This window comes from Petromyzon marinus, unplaced genomic scaffold (assembly GCF_048934315.1).
Source record: "Petromyzon marinus isolate PM22_M1 ecotype Great Lakes invasive population unplaced genomic scaffold, UKy_Petmar_22M1.pri1.0 PM_Scaffold_486, whole genome shotgun sequence".
Classification (NCBI taxonomy): domain Eukaryota; kingdom Metazoa; phylum Chordata; class Hyperoartia; order Petromyzontiformes; family Petromyzontidae; genus Petromyzon; species Petromyzon marinus.
In genome coordinates, this window is record NW_027423486.1 from 29,035 (window position 1) to 46,345 (window position 17,311).

At 45.5% G+C, this 17,311-nt stretch overlaps 1 protein-coding gene across 3 annotated transcripts in view; it reads right to left on the reverse strand.

The window, feature by feature from the left end:
• Nucleotides 1-2,913: 2,913 nt before the first annotated feature.
• The window catches only part of LOC142905295 (NACHT, LRR and PYD domains-containing protein 3-like), a 30,427-nt gene continuing 16,029 nt past the window's right edge, over nt 2,914-17,311 (reverse strand). The window contains exons 1-3 of one of the 3 annotated variants that reach the window (XR_012940745.1): nt 6,239-6,257; nt 4,335-4,418; nt 2,914-3,548 (exon numbers count right to left, since the gene is read on the reverse strand). Coding sequence is in view for 1 of the 3 variants with exons in the window: in XM_076064493.1 (XP_075920608.1) it covers nt 3,467-3,548; nt 4,335-4,418; nt 15,041-16,715 (1,841 nt within the window). In the remaining 2 variants the exon portion in view is untranslated. Of the gene's footprint in view, nt 3,549-4,334; nt 4,419-4,650; nt 5,413-6,238; nt 6,258-15,040; nt 16,716-17,311 lie in introns of those variants that run through there. The other 2 variants (XR_012940746.1, XM_076064493.1) reach the window with 2 other exon arrangements.

The following is a 17,311-nucleotide window of genomic DNA, read 5'->3' on the forward strand; positions in this document are numbered from 1 at the left end:
GTAAGATATTCTATCGCAATGGATTTTCCAGATTAAATATTTTCTAAAATAAAAAATGCAATGCAGGAAAAACAGAAAAACTGCCACGACACGGTGGGCAGGTGTGAGATAGAATGGATTAAAATGATCACGACTGAACACCCATCCCGAACACACCGTAGTGGTGTTCACTTCATCTGGTGGCGAGATGTTAACGAACACCTTGTGAAAGGCCCAAGGCAGATCCCTGGGTTTGATCTTCCAAGAAGCTCATGGTCCACCCTAAACCGCATCCACTGCACAAACCATGGCAGATGCAGATAGCTGATGCACAAATGGAAAATTAAAACTCTCCAGTGTTCAACTGTGGTCATCCAGAACAGACCAATCAACATACAATGAAGCAATGTCCGATCCACATGACAATGACACACTGCGCTACTCTTGACGTGGTTATCTGGCTTGACCACCTGAATGTGAAATTGTAGTTGTTACTCTGCATCTACATCAGCCATCTGAAAACAGAAGACAAAATGATAGGGGAGGGAGGGGTAGAGAATGGGAAATGGAGAAGCGGTGAGGCTTTAAGAGAGGAACAGAATGAGGTTAAGGAGGGGGACTGCTTAATGTGCTGGGGAAAGTTATTCCAGTGGAGGTGTCCAGAGAGAAGGATTGGGCGTAGGGAGATGGAGGGACAGGGAAGATTGGGAACGGAGAGGACGAGAGGGCACATGGAAGGAGATGAGGGGCAAGATGAGGTAGGGCAAGGCCCTAGAAAGATTTGAAGATGAGCATCAGGCATTTTAAAAGGCAGCGGTAGTGAACGGGAAGCCAGTGAAGTTGAAGTAGGAGAGGTAAAATGTAAAAAATAAATGGTAGATTGAAAATAACTTGTGTGGAAGAATGTTGTATTTGTGGAGGAGAGTGAGGGTTGATTCAGGGAGACCAAGACGACGAGAATAACAGTGGTCCAGACGGTTAAAGATCAGAAAATTAACTAGGAGTGGGATAATAGTGGGAGGGATTAGTGGTATAGTGGGCGTGGCAAGCTGTGAAATTGGCAGATCTTAATGGTAGTGGGCTGGGTTAGTGATGAAGTGGGTTGGGCTAAGTGAGGGAGTAGGCGGGCCTCGTTGGGGAGTGTGCGGGTCTCATGATGGAATGGGCATCCCTAGTGGTAGAGTGGGCGGTGCTAGTTGGGGGGGGGGGGCTCTCTGTATGATTCTCTGGACGTTTTCGTGAGTCTGTAGCTTTGAGTTGATATGAGTCTCTTTGTGAGTGTGTTTGTCGAAGCGAGACTGTGTGCCTTGTGTGAGTCTATGCATCCCTGTAAGTCTCTAGCTCAGTGTGAGTACATTTCTCTGTTTGTCTTTTTGTGTCTATATGAGTCTTTATATCTAAATGTGAGTCTGCGGATATCTCAGTTTATGGGTCTGTCTGAAACCGAGTGTTAGTGGAATGCATTTGACTGGTAGCTCTGTGATATCCACTTTTGTGGGCCGCTATCGAACACAAATGCTTGCACTGCACCGTGAGATATCCAAACATTATGTTATTAGTCTCGTGACACCATTAGTACGGTCGATGATAGCATTGCGCACAATATCAAAACTATTCAATAACATTGAAATATTTAAATGGCAACGCCGCATGAGTAACCAGGAGAGTCCTCTTGTGAGTTACACCGAGTTTGTATTCTCCAGCACGTAGTCCATGCGAGAAGTTAGAATGCTTGACAAGCAAGAGAAGCAAGTGGAGTCAGACAAATGGACATTTCCTAAACCTCCTGCATCAAAAGCTCAACGCGCTGACACTGGGAGCGGAGGAGTGGAGTCGCTGGGAGTCTCTTCTCTGTTCCCGTGTTTCATCATCACCATCTAAACCACGGCTACCCCCACACACAAGTACAACACAGATCCCCCATATACAGTACACACACACACACGAGGAAACATACACAGATTCCCCATGTAGCCTCCACAAGCTGTATGGGAAAGTCCAGTTAGTTAGCACCTATTCAGGCTGACATGGCACACGACGGTGTGGTGTGGCCAGTGCCACGCTCGGCCACCTTTGTCTCCCCAGTGCTGATGTTTACACACTGCGATGGATACTCAGTTAAGGCTGAGTATATAAATATAAATCTACACTTAATAGCAGAATCTGAACATTTATACTGGAGTAATGCAATGAGTGCAGTAGAGATAGGACAAAAGTTACAACAACCAATACAATACAACACGATAAGAGTGCACAGTAAAGTAAAGGTGAACAAATCACTTAAAATATACAAATGAAACTAAACTCTTTTTTTTATCTTACCAGGAAAGGCCCAGAGCTATTATCTAATTTTTCAGAAGCAAGCCACTAATAATAGCTCGAGGAAGTGGATTATCACTTGAAAATTTATAGCAGCAAATACATGTAAACGGATGTTTCTAAATATGGAGAGAAAAACTGGAGAACCCAGAGGAAAAAAAAAACAAGTGACCACGGAGAGAACATGCAGACTCCAACTATACAGCAGGTGTCAGGGTCGAAATCCAACCCCTGAACTCTTGCATACCAGGCGAGGAAGATGACATCACACCACCATGGCGTTACTTAAACAAATACCTAAAAGTATGCAAGTTCAAATTGCATCAGTTCCCAAGCTTGGGAAAGGCAGTAAAACAACAGCAATAAACATTCCCAGACCACATCCAGACAATGACAGTCTGCCAATAAATGTATACATTAAAATTGAATTATTGATACGTTGTTAAGCATTTCGAGGCTGAAGTGCTGTTATTTGGTATACAGATGTGTATAATCAAAGATAAGAAATATCAAGTGTATTTGTTTAGCCAGGTTTTTAACCTGGATAGTTTCAATTGCAAGTGTGATCCGAGGCACCAAAATCGAAAACTAATCAATTAGAGCAATGAAAGAGAATTCAGAGTAAAACAACTTTATAACAATCGTTAGTACATTTCTTATATCTGAAGTCGGCTTGGAAGATTATTTTTAGACCGATCATAGCGCAACTGAAAGTTAAAATGCATGAATATAAAAAAGATAGAGGGTGAATATTGAAGTCATACATAAATAGACGAGGATATCTGCATGAGTGTGATACACACCCCTATGTACGCACATTCATGACAAACATTCCTACTCAGTGAAACAATGGTGAGCTGCCAGACCATTTAAAAGCCACCGACACCCCTTCCACATGCCACCAACATCGCTTCCCTATACCACATATTCATAAATACACTTACACATTATTACACATTATTGGAATCACCACACTCATCAGCATCTTGGAGTCGCGTTCACCCTTGGCTCCATGTGGAGCTCACAGAGAAAGCTCCCAGCTCATTGTCGTCTCAGAGTCAGGGTCGACGATCGGAGCGATGGAGGTAAAATGAGCCGGGCTGCTGTTCAAGTCGTGCGTGGACCAGCTCCATCTGCTGCAGGGCCAGCACGGCCTCTCAGCTTATATCTAAATATCCAGGCCTCCTCGGTGAGTCCATCTGCTCCTCAACTCCTGCTTCCCTTCCTCACTGAAGCGAGTGCCATCCACCCTGCAGCAAGAGAGAGGTTCACGCTGACGCGGGTTCACACAAAGACCCACGCAGCCCCCACAACAACCATGCTGGATGAAGGTCTCCCCATGCCATGAGAGCTGTTTCACCATACTTCACCACGCGGGTCAGTGCAGGCCTGTGATGGCAAGGACTGCAGATCTAGGATCGTAGTGAAGTACAACGGTGGATTGTGCTGCACACTGCAGTCTGTTGTCTGCAACTTAGCTCTGCTGCCTATAACTCCTGTGGTTATGTGCGGTGGTCACCCGTCTCAGCACTCCAGGCTAAAGCCTGCTTATCTTGCAGATTTAAGATCAGGCGCATTTCCAGTCGTTTGGTCATGTTCATTGGTCTGATAATGAATATTGTCATTATTTGGAGGAGCGGGGTCAACCAGGTGGGATGTTGGCTGTTGTGCTGTTCGGTTCTGTGTTGTGTTGCATTGTGTTTCTAAGTTTGCCATTTTTTTCATTCTTACCTGATGATGGTTGCTTGTGTTGCAATCGGAACGTCTATTCTATTATTATTATTTGATTAGATTTTCTACGTGACTTTACCGAAAGAACCAAAGAGAATATTAAATGCACTGGAATACACTCCACTACTCACTCCACTTCTGGCAATGGCTCTCTTAGCACACAAACATGGTGTGAAGGTCAATTTCCAAAACGTTGCCTTTTCCATATTTTCTCCTGCTAAGGCCACAGTGTTACTGACGAATCTCAGTTGTTTTGTTTGTAGCAACAATCAGAGCGCGTATGAGACACAAGCTGCATAACTTACCCGAGCTTCCTCAATGCTTTGTTGGTGATCATGATGTCATGGAGAGCTGGGATCGATTTGTCCGTCAGTGAGCACTCTATCAGACTACAGGGAGAGAAGAGGCACTGAGTGGGGTGAAACTGGAAAATAAAAGTGTACACACTCACAAGAAATGGAGAGCAACTCAACACCTTTTAGTACAATAAGGGTGGAAATCTCGTAGAATCAGCTAAACAGAGGGAGTAATCATTTCGGACCCAGGAACGCAATCCTATTTGTCTATTAATTGTTTAATGTGGCTTTGTCCAACACGGCATTTTACAGGAACGTAACCCACCGCATTTGGCGAGGTCTGCAATATTTTGTATTAAAAATCGCGTTTGTCCATGCAAGGCCACTAGATACAGGCAGAGGAGCCAGAATATAAATCTGAATATTTATTTATATTAGAGAATCTGAAAAGCTAAAAAGCTCTTTTTCACAGATGTCCACGTAACCCATCACGAGGCAAAGGCTAGTTTAAACTGTATATTGGGTAAGGATCAAATAATGTTCAAATGTATCGGGTTGGCGAATAAGAGCCATTGGTGATTTATGGCTTTAATAAGAGTCAGGTTGTGGTGTTATTAATGTAAACGTATGGGTGGGCAATTAATGTCAAGATTGCAGCCGTTCATTATATAAAATTCTTAATTGTAATCTATGACATTAAATACAGATGATCATTGATTATATCCAGAGCGTGCCTATCTGGGTTCCAACATCCGATGAAACCGGTAAAACCGCTCCAAAGGCTGAACCAGTCCGGCGATCGGCACAAAGTGCGTGACAAAACAAGCAGCTATGCTTTATTTCAGTGTCAAATAATATATACAGTTCATTACACACTACATACAACAACTTAAACAATGAAAATACTCCACGTATATACATGTTTCATGACTAATAACTAGTCATAGAAACAGAAAATATAAAGTGCGATCTGGCGAAAATTGAGTGGAATTCGGCATTCACCAGAGCACCGGTCTGAAGGCTGCATCAGTCCAACTATTGACAAACACAAGTTGTTGTTGTCAAGCACAAGTTGTTTAACAAGAGCATAGTACACCCCATGCAGAGTCTTTGATATTGGAGTGGTGAGTGCGGTTAGTAAATGTTGTGGCCGAAACGTCGTGATAATTTTATAATGTTTTATTTTTATTATTTTATTATTTCCATCCTACGTGACTTTACCGAAAGAACCAATAAGAGTAAATAGTCACTTTTTACAGCAGAATATTCATTTTGTCTTTGTATATTTACTTTTAGCGATTTTTAGATCGCAAACTATTTAATAACACTAAATATATATACAGAACACCTAAAAATCTAATCGTATTTTTAGCTCTTTCGGTAAAGTCACGTTGAAGGGAAACAATAAATAATAAAATATATAAAACAATAAAAAATACATTATATATATTTTATTATTTTATTGTTTCCCTTCAACGTGACTTTACTGAAAGAGCTAAAAATATGAATTACTGCAGTCACAAAAGCTTTAAATCAAAATGTAATCGTATTTAAGAATATGCAAAAATAAGATATTTTAAATAATTATGCGATTATCTGGTTGTGTTTGAAAATCTGGCTGCCGGATAATCGATGATCTAATATATTAACATAATATAATTTAAAACAATATCATTGGTTAGAGTTGGTTATGTGACAATTGTAATTGTATTGTTATTTAATAGTGGTTAACAGTGCTGTAATAAGTGTGGCAAATAACTTAATTGATAAGTGCATAAAAATTATGTTAAAATCGATGTTAAAATACAACATTATTATGCTACTGAATATCTTTGTGTTTTGTGTCTGTATATGTGTATATATTTGTTTAGGCGTACTTATATAAGTGTGTGTGCATCAGGAAATTACTCAACACTAACGTCTCCAAACTCCCTTCTCTCTCCAACATCCCGTCGGCTAAAAGTTGGAGTCCCCTGTCTCTAATCTCGTTCTCACTCAGCCTAAACCCGGGTGGACAGGGGAAGGGACAGCGCTGACTCACTGAGCCCACGGGAACCGCGGAGTCAAACACACGGTGAGTGAGGGACACTCACAATGGCGGTGCACGTGACCAGAGCACACACGTTCATGAGCAAAGCTGCTCATTGTTCAATGCTTCTGTGTTAGACATTTTATATATCATAGGTGGCATTCACAAAAAGGAGTTTACTCACAATCATCCATTCATTTATACTGCACTGTACCTTTATAATCTGAAACGTGTTTGTGTTCATAAGGGTGTTGTTTTGCAAGACCTCATCTTACAAAAAAGACAAAGATCCCCCGTGTAGCCTTAACAGACTGTAGGGGCAAGTGCTGTTAGCGAGCACCTATGAAGGCCGGAACGGCACACGAGGGGGTGGGTGGTGTTGTATATGGCCCTTTTTCCACAATTAAAATCAATAATAATATTTGCCGATATTTTTAAAATAGTAACTGAAATAAATAAATAAACACCGCTACGACAAGGACCAGCAAACAGCAACGCGAGATCGTAAAAAGGTCGTTTAAATAAATAAATAATAACCTCCGGGGCAAAGAGAGGTTAGCGACTATCTGCAAAATCTCCAGATTGCCAAAGGACAATTCACAAACAAACCTGTTTGATGTAACACAGCCGCCCGGGGTCACCAAGAGGGGAGGGGGGCAATCACGCGCGCGACCGCGGTGAGACAGCGGACGGGGAGGGCATCTGTTTTTTCTCTCTCTCGCAAGAGACGCGGAGAGAGGAGAGGGAATTTCACATTTAAGCTCCGCAAAGGACAGCGAGACAGCGTTCGGAAGAAGACATCAAGCCAGCTCCGAGGCATGGCCTCGAGACATTAGCTATGGGTGCTGTGTCCCGCAGAGAAGAGGGGCGAGGGGACGTTAGGTGCTGAGTTCGGCATGGGCAGACAGAGTATCGCTGAAAGTTATTATACATTCATCCTGATGTTTTGAGTCGCTTGCAGAATCGAGGATTGCGATAAGCTGTATCATACTAAGCTATCAGAGTTGTGTAAGAGGTGTGCAAATACAATTTTCAAGTTTTGAGAGTGAGCGACAATAGCACACTCGACAGTTCAACAAGACAACAGCTCAGCAAGCGCCAGAAGAGGGTGGCGAGCGGCAGGCTCCAAGGGGGCCCCGCGATCAACCGAGGATGTGAGGCTGGCAGAGTAGCGATGTGCCACCGAGTGTGAGTTCAGAGCTGAAAGAAATATCGCTAAAAGACTTTTATTCTACATTGAGTGCCAGCTGCCAGCAGCCAAGCGTGTGCTGACTTGGCTCATCCAGCAATGGAAAGAGCCTGACCAGCCGCCCATGAGCAAAAGAGTCAGCGAACCAGCAAAGAGCGCGTTCGAGCATCTCCACAGAGAGCACGTGCGGCGCAGCTACTACATCAGTGGAAAGAGACCGTATCTGCCAGCACGAGCAGCCAAGCCGACGCCCCGAGCAAGAGAACAAAGCAGTTCGTATAACCCTCCCCCCACACTCTCACCCTCACGACGCATCACCCTGCGTCTGTTTCACAAAGACACACAACACGCATATCGGGACAATCAAGAAGAGTGACATTCCAAGGTGCTGATCGTGAAGAACATTGCTGCCTATTGAGTTACGTGGATACGGTCATTTAGAAGTATCTCAGTCGTTCGTTTTCTTTTAATGGCATAATCTTGCCGATGAATCCATTGACGTATACTTTTGCCTTTGAGAATAATAATTGTTTTGACTGCCTTTTCGCATGAATATCGTCGGATGAACTACTAAGGACTTTTTATTCGTATTTTCCATATGCTCGTGGTACCCAGAGGAAGCAATCAATTGTTCCGTTACCCAATTAACAACGTGATTATTGAGGGTTGAAGAGATGGATCAATGAAATGAACATTGCCTGTAGTACTATGCTGACAATTTCAAGTACAAAAATTTCCATATTAGAGTGTTAAGGTTTTTGTGTAGAATAGCGTGCCTGCATGTTTTAACGACTCTCCCTATCACCAATTAAGCTCGCGTTACGCAGTGGAATTAATGATATGTGCAGTTGTCAAAGTGAAACAACGCAATCGTTGATGTTTACTGTGTTGATGCTGTGTTGAAAATTCCGAGCTTGAGAGTTCGCATATCCTTATGTTAAAGTTTTGTTTAGAATAAAATTGATTAACGCAGAAGTGGTTGCGTGTGTCCTTCCTGATTTCGTGCGTAATAATCTTATTTATAAGAACTGTATTCTGCGTTGAGATCTCAATTTGGAGACCTGACATAAACACACTAATACACTCAGTAAATGTTAAAACGAGAATAATTGTATTATACCGATCGATAATACGAAGTTAAACAAGGAAGCCGAGCTGACTCTGGCATGCTCACAGCACCTGTATAACTTCATACGAAGAATTGTATTATTCCGATTGATAATCCGACCCTCGTCAGCGAGGCGGGGCCTAATCATAATAACGGATTGCAATAGCATAATCACACACACGAGCATTAATGAATATGATTATATCTCGAATTAGCATAATTTATGCGCATAATTGCATCACCTAACATAATTGCGGATAATTACGCAAATTCCAAATTTCATTTAATTTTTATTATTTTCATCAAAATTTTCACAACCAACATATACAACAGTGACCTACACCACCCCGACCGCCTTTGTATCCTTAGTGGCAAAGTTTACACACCGCACCAGGTCCTCATTTGAGGCTGAGTCGACCTAGAGGGAGGCCCAGGTCCGGTTCAGATAATCGTCACCGGTGTTGGTCGTGAGCGGGAATCGAACCCGGGACGCCGGGTTCATAGCGTAGCGTAGCGCTAATCACGACACTACTACTCCTCGTCTACACACCTACATACACACACAGTAACGAAAGTAAATAACGCACATACATGCGTATATTCACTAATTTGTCCATGGCGCACTCATATCACTGGATGAATTGCGCCTCATGAATGTGAATCCTTATTATATGAAGATTCCTTGCATTCATTTTCATGTAAAAAAATACTGTCACATTAAAACTGCAGACTCAAACAGGGGTGTGTAAAGTGTGTACATGTGAGTGAGTGTGTGTATATTCATATATGAGAGTGTGTATATTAGTGTACATGTGTAGTGGAGTAGGAAGGTGCATAGTGGAAACAGCGTGATTACATAACACAGACAGTACGGGTTATGTTGGGTCAGCCTGTAGCGAAGGCAAATACAGTGCAGGTTATATTAGGGCAATTAAGCTGGGTGAGCCAAGGACGGCTGTGATTGGCTGGAGCTGTTGCCAAGTCTAGAGTCGCGCCTAAAGGTCTGGAGGAGAAGCAGGTGCGAACGACGAGGAGCGTGGTTGGGACGCGGACTAATTAATTGGGGAGTAATGAGAGCGGGGATAAATTGGGGGGTCGGCAATTGGAGCGAGGTTGTTGAAGTTGGAGAGCTTGGAGTGAACAGCGGGGAATTGAAGTTGGAGTCAACAGCAGGGAATTGAAGTGTGGAGAGCTTGGAGACAGAGAGTGGAGAGACAGAGTTTGAGAGACAGAGTTGGAGATGGAGCATGGAAACAGCATAGCGATAGCAGAGCTGAAGAAGAGAAGCAGCCAGCAGTGGAGAGAGCGTAGCGATGGCGGAGCTGAAGAAGAGAAGCAGCCAGCAGTGGAGAGAGCATAGCGATAGCGAAGCTGAACAGAGACGAAGCAGTTAGCAGTGGAGAGAGCATAGTGATGGTGATAGCGGTGAACAGAGACAAAGCAATTAGCAGTGGAGTGAGCATAGCGACGGTGATAGCGGAGAGCGGAGACAAAGAAGTTAGCGACGGAGTAAGCGAAGTAATCATGGGGAGTGGAGAGACAAAGGTGGCGAGCGAGTCGAGTGAAGCACGGTGAGCGAGCCGTGACGACATGGATACTGTAAAATATTGAGGACATGCTGAAAGTTGTAAATAAAGCGGTGTTCGAAGAAAGACAAAAGTTGTCCGAGTGAAATCGAACACTACATTTCGTGTCAGAGTGACTACGAACCATGCCGAGATGTCAAGGAAGGCGGCCAAGAAGAAGAACGTGCCGGTGGACTCATCCGACGACAGCAACGACGAGGACGTGCTTGCCCGTGTCCTGCCAAGTGGCCGATACTCCTCCGGAGGGCCTGGTTGAACGAGAGTCTAGAGAATGAGACAGCGGTTCGAGCGAGGCCGAGACCCCCGCACCGTCGAGTGATTGGAGAGTCCTCATGGCCCAGTGGGAGGCCAGGATGGCGACATTGACGGAGGCGTTTAACTGCTTTGTGACATCGGACCAGATGCAACCGACGGTGTCAAGTCGACCAGCAGATGTTGCCGCGGGGTCGGAGCGATTGGAGAAATCCGACGACGATGAAGCACCACCATCGGGAACAGCACGGCGACTTCATGTGCAGCGGTTCGAGGCCAAAGTTGGGGATTGGACGGCATTTACAAGACGGTTCCGAGCAGCTTATCAATCTCTGGAGTGGACTGAGGGTGCCGCTCTGCGGGCACTGCCGACGGCCCTCGATGATGATACCTTGGCGACATTTAATGGATTCCCTGCCACCGTCAGGTCAACACTGGATGGGGCATTCGCGGCAATGAGCAAGGTGTACGAGCCGCGGTCGGTCGCCAAACGTAGATTCCAGCAAAGGAAGCGGGAGGACATGGAATCCCCTCTTGCATTCCGCAGCGCGCTGTTGGCCCTCGCTCAAGTAGCATACCTGGCGATGGACCAGGAGGCCCTGGATTCCTTGCTGCAGGAGAAGCTTTTGCAGTTGGCCAAGGAGCTACGAGTCGTCCTTTCGCTTCCTGACAGCAACAACGACGATGACATGTCTCTACAGATCGCCAGGAACATCAAAGTCAACCTGGACCTCCGCGATGAACCAGCGGTGGTGGGTGCGCAGCTGCTGTTGCTGAGCGCTGCCGCGTCCGAGAGCGCGGTGGCGGTGGGCGAGGCACCGCCGATTGCAGCGGCGGCCGGGGTGCCACCCGCGGGCATGCTGCGTCGCCCCGCGGTGTATGGATGTACTACGAGTGCGGACGGAGAGGACATGTTGCCCGCGACTGCTGGTGGCGCAGGGGCGGCCTTCCAAGGGCGCCGACCAGCTACAACCGAGGATTCTCCCAGGACCGAGGATTCCGGGTGAGTCGCGATACATTCAATACACGGCCGCTCTTTCCACATCACCAATCTGCGTCATCTCACCCATTCACATCTCATTCGTATGTTGCGCACGGTCAGGACGTGTGGGGCGCGTTGGTGCATCGTGTTTTGGGAGCTGCGCCGGGGTCGTCGGATGTGATGGCACTTATTCAAGGGGTGATGGTCAGAGTTATTGTTGACACGGGGGCTTCTGCGACCCTTATCTCGTTACAAACTTTTTGCTTATTGCCAACTTTGCCCCAGGCCCTAGAACCGGTTGATGGGCCGTGCATAGTAGCAAATGGTGGCAGTCTCGGTATTATGGGTTGTATGGTTGCGACGAATCAAATTGGCGAAGTGAGCGTTACGGGGAATATTTTGGTTTCCAAGGCCTTGGAGGTACCGTGTTTGTTGGGAACGGATTATTTGCAAAAGATGCCACTTAGAATTTCTATAGAGAAAGGGGTGTTTGGAATTGCCATCGGGAAAATGTCTAAAATTTTTGGGAACGTCTTTTAAGCTTGCGGTTGCGAATGCCGTGGTGCAGGCCGTGGTGAGCCGCACCGTTCGCGTTCCGCCTGGCACGCAGATGCTTGTGCCGCTGCGCTTTAAAAAACAGTTGCCTTTCGGCGAGCAACAGGAGGGTATATTGCTGACGCCCTCAAATGCTGTATCACGGATGCCCACTTTGGTAGGGGCTTTGACTATTGTACCGGCAAATTGCGACCCTTTAATACAAATTGTAAACGTGGGACACGAATCGGTCGTCATTCTGGAGGGTACAACGTTGGCGCATGCAACGGCAGCGCCGGGTCCGGAAGGGGAGGCGTGTTTGGCAACGGGACAGAGTGAGATGTTGCCGGGTGATGGAGATGATCCGGACTGGTTGCGAGATCTATATATGCAAAACCCTGAACTAACGCCTGTGCAGCGGTCGCGTCTCCATGGGTTTCCCTTTGAATTCAAAGATGTGTTCAGCGTGATTACATGATAACACAGACACTACGGGTTATGTTGGGTCAGCCTGTAGCGAAGGCAAATACAGTGCAGGTTATATTAGGGCAATTAAGCTGGGTGAACCAAGGACGGCTGTGATTGGCTGGAGCTGTTGCCAAGGCTAGAGTGGCACCTAAAGGTCTGGAGGAGAAACAGGTTCGAACGATGCGGAGCGTCGTTGGGACACGGACTAATTAATTGGGGAGTAATGAGAGCGGGGATAAATTGGGGGGTCGGCAATTGGAGCAAGGTTGTTGAAGTTGGAGAGCTTGGAGTGAACAGCGGGGAATTGAAGTGTGGAGAGCTTGGAGACAGAGAGTTGGAGAGACAGAGTTTGGGAGACAGAATTGGAGACGGAGCTTGGAAACAGCGTAGCGATAGCGGAGCTGAAGAAGAGAAGCAGCCAGCAGTGGAGAGAGCGTAGCGATAGCGGAGCTGAAGAAGAGAAGCAGCCAGCAGTGGAGAGAGCGTAGCGATAGCGAAGCTGAACAGAGACGAAGCAGTTAGCAGTGGAGAGAGCATAGTGACGGTGATATAGGAGAGCAGAGATGAAGAAGTTAGCGGCTGAGTAAGCGAAGTAATCGTGGGGGAGTGGAGAGACCAAGGTGGCGAGCGAGTCGAGTGAAGCACAACGAGCGAGCCGTGGCGACATGGATACTGTAAAATATTGAGGACATGCTGAGAGTTGTAAATAAAACGGTGTTCAAAGAAAGACAAAAGTTGTCCGAGTGAAATCGAACACTACACATGTAAGGTCTAATAAATCTGAAAATCTAAATAGGCTCGAGGCTGGATGGTGCTTCTACCCAAGACTAACATGTATAACAACAGTTGTTGTAGCCTGCGGAGCTGCGTTATGGCAATGGAACAACATTCATCTCTATGCTCTACACCAACCCACACTGACAAGATTGGTGATGTCTGGTCAAATAACCCCCAAGACCTGCATGGTGTGGGAGTGCCTTATCCAGCAGTAGACTGACCAAAGGCTGTACTTGTACATGTGTAGGAGTGTGTGAGTTTATATGTACACTATGTGTACGTTTGTGTGTGTACATGTCTGTGTGTATATACGAGTGTCTTTGATTGTGTATTTATATGCGTTTAGGGGAATGGTGGGAAAGTCGTTGGCACATTACATTACAAACGAAGTGACCTGGGTTCAATATCCGTAAACAGCATCAGTGGTGAGTGATGAAAAAAATTCTGGTCCTGGAACTCCCGTAGGGTGACTCTGCCTTAAATGAGTACCTGGTGGTGTGTCAACATCAGCAATGGGGAGAGAAAGACAGCCAAGGACGGTGCTGGTCAGGGAAGTGCGATCAGCACTTGCCTCAAAAGTGTATGCAGGCTCCACGGGGAGATTGTCTTTGTGCTCTAAAGTGCAGTGTAATAGTGTGTGCTTGTTCCCTGTCACTGGCTTCACTTTCCCCACCAGTTTATATGGGCTACTTGGGGGATCATTGTCTCTTTAATGCTTTACAACTAAGATTAACACCCATTACCAATTAGCTGTCTCTGTAGTGGTGAGCACAATCACTGACCATGATCCACTGTGAACCAGGGGCTTGAATCGGACACGTGGATCAAACCGTTACCCTCACTCTCCACCGCAGTCGCAATCAGGGCTACATTTTCTCAGTATGGCCTAAGGTCACCTCACTCCCTGCATATAGTGTGAGGGCTATCATTATCGCTAATTAAATGTTGCTGAAGATGATGGAAAACTTTACAGCATCCATGAATATGCATAACTTTTTTTTCCTTTTGTACTTTAACGTACAGTGAGTGCAGCATTCACTGTGGACCCACCTACTCACTGTACATTTACTTACCCACTCACACTAATTCACTCATTCACCAACCCACTCACACACTAATTCACTCATTCACCAACCCACTTACACGCAACTCACATCCTCACTTAACTCCACATATTCACTCATCGATCCACCCACCAAGTCACCCACCAACTCAAGCAGGCACGCACTCACTCACCGAACCTCATCCCTCAGTGGATGAGTGGGAGTGGGTATGCGGCTGGAGAGTGAAGGTATGGGCAAGGGTGGGGGATGGGTTATGGAAAAAGTGAAGGCAGGAGCAGATTGGGGGTTAATGGGAGGTATCAAGGGAGGGATGAGCGTGGCGTGCGGGGAGAGGAGTGAAGTGAGTGAGGACAATGATGGCAGTGGAAAGGGGAAGAATTTGTCAAAATTTGTGTTCATGCTTGGGCTACGCAAGACCGAGTGTTTACGTGAGAATGGAGTTACATTGTACTGTATGCACAGTTAATAAGTGAGGATTCTTATAGACAAAGATCTGCCGTATAGCCTTAACAGACTGCTGGGGAAAGTGCCGTTAGGGAGCACCTATGAAAGCCGGCATGGCATATGATGGAGTGGGTGGCCAGTATCACGCCCGGCTGCTTTTGTCTCCCGAGTAGCGATGTTTTACACACTGCACCTGGTGCTCAATTGAAACTGAGTTGATATCACGCACAATTATGCACACACAATTTGTGAAGTAGTGAATGCAAGGTGTGCCAGTCTTACACTAGATGTTTACATCTGTGCAGTCCACGCTGAAGCCTCTTCATTTCCTCGGTGCCGATGCCACAGCCGAACAGGTTGAGTGTCTCCACAGGTTCTTCTCGCTGCAGCAGGATCCAGGAGATGGCAGCGCAGTCTGGCAGGGACAGCCTTGTGAATGACAGGTCTATCTCAGTCATGGACCGAGTGACATCACTCAGGGACTTGCGGTCGTGCAGCTCGTGCACGCAGTGCAGGAGACTGTTGAGCCTGTGTTTGTCAACCATCCGATTCTTCATGCTGCGATTGAGCCACTCGATTATTTCCTTTTGATAATCTGCAGATGGAGGATCCAAGATACCCTCAAAGAACTTCCATGGAGTGCTTGATGCCAGTCCACAAAAAAACCTCTGAAACACATCAAACCTCCCATCTTTGCTGTCCTTAATAGCCTTGATGACGTCATTCACTGGCCATGTTGAATGTGACAGATGCAGAGCTATCGCTGCAAAGAATTCCTGCATTGTCAAGTGTGAAAATGAATAACAACTCCCTTGTTTAATGCCCTCACATGTGAACACTTTGTTGATGAATGTACTTCCTAGTTCAGAAGAACTAACAACAAACTCTTCTAGATCTTTTTGGCTGAACATCTGGATGTTTTGCTGAACCCCCTTCAGAGCCATATTGCCAAGAGACGATACAATTTCCTTGGCACAGCAGCTGCCACGTCCATGGTGTACTATGAGCCCAAACACGTATTGTGTGAAGAGGTCGGTCATTGATTTGAGGATAATCTCAGAATGTTCAGACTTTTGTAAATGTTCCTTCAGTGTAATGGCTGCTATATGGCAGAATGAAGGGTTCTGGGACAATGTATTCACTGTTTCATTTTCCTGCAGGAGCTTGAGTGCCCTTTCTGCTAGACTCCTATCTTGGTAAAATTTGTTAAAAAATGCTATTTTATCTTTGTTGGAAAACCCAGTGATTTCAACAGCTCGATCAACATTCACTTGACTCAGTTGTTCCATGGCAATGGGTCTGGTCGTTATCAAGACCGAGGCCTTGGGCAAGAGATTTTCATTCACTAGGGCAGCAATGATGGCTTCTACTGTTGCCGTCTTACGTGGATCGGTGCACGCATTGGCATAGTCAAGGCGCTTTCCAAACTCGTCCAACCCGTCCATAACAAAATGGGTTCTCTCTTGGTTTGCGAAAACCTCATCCGCTTTGTTTCCCAAACATGAGTGCAGCTTAGAAAACAGCTCTGCCAGTGACACCTCTCCAATATCATTTATCTCCCTGAACCTTATGAGCACGATGTGCTCAAAGCGTCGTGCAAATACTTTCTCACCTGACAGCAAGCTGTGCACAATGAATTTGCTCAACATGGTTTTACCGCTGTCTGGAGTCCCCACTACAATAACCAGTCGGGGGTGTGTTTTTTTTCCAATGTGATCAAAGAGCTTCTTGTAAGTAATCCCTTCTCTCTGTGCTCTCTTCATCAGCTCCTCGTGCTGCTTGCCTCTCGCTAGTAACTCGTGCTCCTTGGTTTCTTGATGGCGGTAGTAGGGAACCAGAATTGGCTTCACCATCCTCTCCAGCAAAAACACTGCAGGTTCTCCAGGTCGTGCGTCGTAGTTTCGTGTTAATGATGTCAGCTTCAGCAATAATTCTCTGAAATCATCACCAGGCTTATCTAAATGACACAAATAATTTAACGAGCAGATCAGTTTCACTTACAATAAAAAACATATTCCTATAGCAGACAAATATGTTTAAAATAAACTATGTAAAAAAAGCGTAGCGAATTCATTCACCATGGATAATGCAGCAACATCATGTACATCATGAATTATTGTGTGGAAGTTTTCACGATGTGTATATTCTCCAAATGCAATTTTTATAAACACTGTACCTTTTGTAAAAAAATATGTTTTATCATAACAAAAATGCTACCACCATGTGTCTTGTTTGTTTTGCCTGTGAAAAAGATAGTACCACATTTAGCATTACCGTGTACATCAGCATCATCACAACCTAATTCTATCAATCTGTGTGTAAAATGCACTGCTTGCCTTATCCTACAATTATCGATTTTTTTTTGTCTAGGATGTTGATTTTTTTTTTATATTTCACTGGTATTGGGGCTGTGTTTCCTCTCCCATCTCAAGCTGGCCTACATCACGTAGCACGGGGGCTACACTGGTGGAGTGCAGTACACCAGCCACGGTCCTAGCAGCAGAGAAGATGAAGTGCTGTCACTTCCACAAGAACAGACACATGAATCACAAC